At 38.3% G+C, this 5,285-nt stretch overlaps 1 protein-coding gene across 4 annotated transcripts in view; it reads right to left on the bottom strand.

Annotated features, from left to right (window-relative positions):
- Positions 1–148: 148 nt before the first annotated feature.
- ZNF684 (zinc finger protein 684) overlaps positions 149–5,285 on the bottom strand; it is a 34,307-nt gene continuing 29,170 nt past the window's right edge. For all 4 annotated transcript variants that reach the window (XM_008711982.2, XM_040619333.1, XM_008711983.2 and 1 more), the window contains one exon: positions 149–3,912. In XM_008711982.2, coding sequence (XP_008710204.1) covers positions 3,008–3,912 — 905 coding nt within the window. In that variant the 3' untranslated portion in view covers positions 149–3,007. The remainder of the gene's footprint in view (positions 3,913–5,285) is intronic.

Here is a 5,285-nt window from a genome sequence, read left to right as displayed (position 1 = left end):
AGATATTTTATTTCTATGTTTTCTAGTTATCCTTACATTTTTTTACATCTTAGATGGCCTAAACATTTTCCCTATCTTTTTCTAGAACATGAGGACTCCTAAACTCAGACTTCCCTTTTCCACTTTTTGTTTTCTTCTCTTCATTACATTTTCTGTATTTGAGTCTTAAAAATTAGCATATATGATATAATCGGAAAAATGAACCGTTTCATTGGGGGGGGAAATGCCAATCCACCATCCATGTATAAATAAAAGAGAGAGAAGGCATTTTTGAATGATCTCTCTATAGAGTGAAAAAAAGAAAATATCAAGGTATGACAAACTCTTAGAGGTGGGAAAAATCAAGGAATTTCTCACCTAAATGCTCTGTTTCGGCCACAGAGCACAAACAGACTAGGGAGTTCTGGGAATCCAAGATGTTTGGATAGATCCAAGCATAGTTTTGTTTTTCTTCTTGCCAAAATCTTGTACAGCCCAAGACAATGGGTCAGTGACAAAAGCTCTCTAGGAGGGAGTTTATATTTGCCCAATACTGGAAATAATTTTATCTTCTACTGTATTCCTACTTCCACGTAAAGGAGGGAGCAAAATAATTCATGAAACCCAGATTACATGCTGATCTATTACAATCAAAACTCCCTTATTTTATTCCGTTATTTGCAGAGCAGACCATTGCACACTTCTTGCTACCTCGACCTACACAGCTGCTCTTTCAAGGGGCTCACATCATACTGGCAACAGTAGAGCCCCCTGCTCCCTCTCTTCCTGTAGACTTAAGTAGTTTGGAGTTTCTCAGATGAGAGGCACAGGCTTGGGAAAGGGAGATAGGATGGAATGGCAGAACTAAATAGGACAAAATGAGGATTTTATGTAGGAAATGAGAAAACGGTTGAGCTGAGAAAAAGGCAAGTCCTGTGACTATAAATACCTAAAGAATTTCCTGCATGGCTGTCAAACTAATTCTGAAGACAACTCCAAAAGAAAGAGGTTCCAGAAATTTCTGGAACTCCAAGAGTGAAACCAACATGTAGCCTCCTGAAATACCTGGGGAGTGTTGAAAGAAGATATTCAAGGACACTTGTTAAAGATGGCAAGGTACTTTATTCAGAACCATCGCAATAGGTAGAAGAACCACCGTAATGGAATTTCTAGTCAGATAGAGAATGGGCTCAACTGTGAATACAGCATGGTCAAGTGGGAATTTATAGCAAAGGAGGGGGGAGGGGAGGAGTGGTGGTCAATGGATGGAAAATTACTAATAGAAAACGACAGAGGTAAGGAGTGTTCTGGCTAAATTGACCTAAAAGGAATCCTTTCTTTTTTTAAGTTTATTTATTTATTTAATTTATTGGAGAGAGAACATGCACGTGCAAGGGAAGGAGGGAGAGAGAGAACACGCATGAGTATGAGCAGGGAGAGGGGCAGAGGGAGAGGGAGAAGCAGACTCCCCTTTGAGCAGGGAGCCTGATGTGGGGCTCAATCCCAGGACGCTGAGATCCTGGCCTAGCTGAAGGCAGCCCCTTGACCTAACAGGAGTCTTGCTGAAGAAAGGCCAGGGTGATCACACCTCACCTGATGGAGGGTGAGGAACCCGATCAGACATCAAGGGTAGGGAATTCTGGTTAAACCGACTTAGTGAGATTCTTGCTAAAACTAGATTCTACAAGGAAGTACACAGAAGAGAAGACCTAGGAGAAGGTTTGGGAGCCTGATTAAAGTTTGGTCAATCAAAGAATTTTTGTCAATAGACAAGATTTAATTTAGTTCCTTAAGTTCTAGTGTGCTTGTTCAAAAAAGTACTATCATTCATTTATAATGATTACTCAACATTACTCTTCAAAAAATGGCTAATGGAAGAAAAACAACACAACAGAGTTGTAACTCAGCTTAAACTTGAAAAGGCATGCTATCCAAATTTAGGTTCGGGTTGTTTTGTCACCACTCAAGAAGGCATAAAGGTTTTTGACATTATCAAGGAATACTGTGGACAGCAATAAAAACTCAAGCTTAAATAATGGGTGGTTTGTCCTTTTAAGGGAATATGTGTAACTTACATAATGTCACATTCCAGAGGGAAGTTGCTAAGCAGAGAAACTGGCTCTTTTCAACTTGATTAATGCTGCCTACGCTGTCACAAAGACAATTCCACTTAGCTCCCTAAGAGCTAAACTTGTATCGATTTCTCACAAGAAAACAAAAACAGACACAAAAACTCACTCCCCAAAAGTTGCAAAGTATCATGACACCCTACTTATTAAAATCAAATACAGATGGTACCCGATAGTCACTACTTGAGCTACACTCACATCTTATGTAGATACGCCGATGAAAAAGAACAGGAATATTTGAAGTGCCAATGTTTTATTTACAAACTTACTTAAATACTTATTCTTCTCAACTGAATACTTATTGTAATACAGAATACAACTGCTTTTCCCTCTCAAATGGTGTCTTAAATTGGTTGTTTTGCTGTTTACATACATAGGAAACTGTTTTTGTAACAAGCTTTATAACTAGAGGAGACAGATCAATAACCCCACCTTGCCCATTAAAAGTGCCAGCAAATGGATAAAAATATTACTGAAATTCATATTTCATATTAAACATTTTTTCACTTGCATTTCGTTAGGATTGGAAGAAAAAAATGACATGTACTTCACTCTTGATACAATTTAATGTAATACATAAGCATATTTTATACTCACACTTGTGTAATTCTATAGTTATAAAAATAAAAACCAGAGCTAATAAGTATAGTTTTCACTGATTCCTTGATTAATTTATGCTTACTTTCTAAGCTCTATGCTCTATTATTTATAAATCAATGTTTTCTGTGACATTTTCTGTAAAAACTTTTTTATCACTTCCAGAATATGATTGGCATGGATTCTTTTTTACGGGAATCTACTCTTCCAAATACATTCAAAATGGTGGATTTCTCACTCTGAATTTTGTTTAGTAAGATTTATCTAATATTTAAGCCTTTGTCATATTCACAACGTGAATATTATGTATGAATTTTCTGATGGACGATAAGATTTGACTTCTGGGAAAATGCTTTCCCACACCTATTACATTCATAGGGCTTCTCTCCTGTATGAGTTATCTGATGTCTGAGCAGATGTGACTTCTTGACGAAGGCTTTGCCACATTCGATACACCCATATGGTTTCTCTCCTGTATGAATTCTTTGATGTGTAACAAGCACAGACGTGTTACCAAAGGCTTTGCCACATACAATACATCGGTAGGGTTTCTCTCCTGTATGAAATCTAGAATGTTTATAAAGGGATGAGCTATACCTGAAGGTTTTCCCACATTCCTTACATTCAAACGAGTTCTCAAGTGTGTGCGATTTCACATGTTGGGTAAAGGAGGAGTTCCAGGTGAATGACTTCCCACACTGATGGCATTCGTAAGGCTTCTCTCCAGTGTGGAGTCTCTGGTGGACCACCAGTTGTGCTTTATGCATAAACGCTTTCCCACAGTCATTGCACACAAAGGGTCTCTCTCCATTATGGATTTTCTGATGAGTTGCAAGGTGAGCCTTCCTGCTATAGGCTTTCCCACAGTCATTGCATTCAAAGGGTTTTTTTCTTGTATGACTTTTTTCATGTCTAATGAAATGAAACTTCTTTTTGAAGGCTTTCCCACATTCAGTGCATTCATATGAGTTTTCTCCAGTATAACATCTATTATAATTAAGTAAGTCTAAAGTAGGTTGCAATCTCTTCCCATATGATTTATATTTATATGATTTTTTTCTTGTAGAATTAAGACTTGTGCTCATGTTATAACCATGGAGTCTCTCCATAGTCAGAATTTTATTGAATGTGAACAAAACTGAATTCAAAAAATTGTCTTTGCTTTCCTGGTGCTTCTCTGATTCATCAACAAGTAGGCAATCTGCTTCTAAAAAGGAGTACAATAAAACATGCCTAGTTAATTTTTTCCATAACAGTTATAGAATGAAACATTATTTCAAATCTAGTATCTAATTCTGCAACAAATCCTGTATTTGCTTTGTTCCTGAGCTTTAAGAATAAAACTGCTGAAGAGGAAATGGGAGCAGATGAATGACAATAATGAGAACAGATGGCTTCACTTGTGACCTATGGAAAGATCGTGAAAGAGGCACAGGTTACAGTGCATAGAGTACAGACATCAAGGCCTGCTTATCTCACATGAAGAGAGCCCACTGTGGAGATCTGACCAATGGATGAAGGGACCTGAGGAACAAGAGACTAGGGAGCTAAGGGGAGATAGCAGAGGAAAACCTAGATCTGGAGGTGGCAGATCTAGAAACCTCACTACTCCTGTCCTAGATTACCCTGGTGGGACAGCTCCACATTTCCCTCATTCACAACTCTTTTTCCTCTTAACTACCTGGCACAATGGCAGCTACCTCCAGGAACATTCTTATATTTCCAGCCCTTGAACTCCATCCATATCACAGGTGAGCCATGCCTACAGACTGAGCTCCAACTCTACAACAGCTGGGATTCATTCTCCCATGTACTTGTAAGCCCAGGCACAGATTCTGTCTGCTTCTAATGCTTTTCTTCTGGCTGTGTTTCTTTTTTTTTTGGAGGGGGGGCTCTACAGATGACCATTTGTCATATTTATATCTGACAAGTACTGTTTTTACATGTACAAGTACCAATGAACTAGTCCCCAGAAAGCTGAAGTCACTTTCTTTTTATCCTGAAGTCACATTTTTTCATTCCTATCCTCAAAACCCTAAAAATCTCCACATCCCCAAAGGCAAGAGAAACAAAAGATAAAATGAATTTATGGGACTTCAGATTAAAAGTTTCTGCACAGACAAGGAAACAGTCAAAAAAACTAAGAGGCAGCCCACGGAATGGGAGAAGATATTTGCAAATGACACTACAGATAAAGGACTGGTATCCAAGATCTACAAAGAACTTCTCAAACTCAATACACGAGAAACAAATAAACAAATCAAAAAATGGGCAGAAGATATGAACACTTTTCCAATGAACACATACAAATGGCCAACAGACACATGAAAAAATGTTCAAAATCATTAGCCATCAAGGAAATTCAAATCAAAACCACACTGAGATACCACCTTACGCCAGTTAGAATGGCAAAAATAGACAAGGCAAGAAACAACAATTGTTGGAGAGGATGTGGAGAAAGGGGATCCCTCCTACATTGTTGGTGGGAATGCAAGTTGGTACAGCCACTCTGGAAAACAGTGTGGAGGTCCCATAAAAAGTTAAAAAGTGAGCTACCCTATGATCCAGCCATTGCACTAC

This window comes from Ursus maritimus, unplaced genomic scaffold (assembly GCF_017311325.1).
Source record: "Ursus maritimus isolate PB19 unplaced genomic scaffold, ASM1731132v1 scaffold_32, whole genome shotgun sequence".
NCBI lineage: Eukaryota > Metazoa > Chordata > Mammalia > Carnivora > Ursidae > Ursus > Ursus maritimus.
Note: the sequence above shows the minus strand (reverse complement) of the source record. Positions and strands in the feature narration are given on the sequence as shown.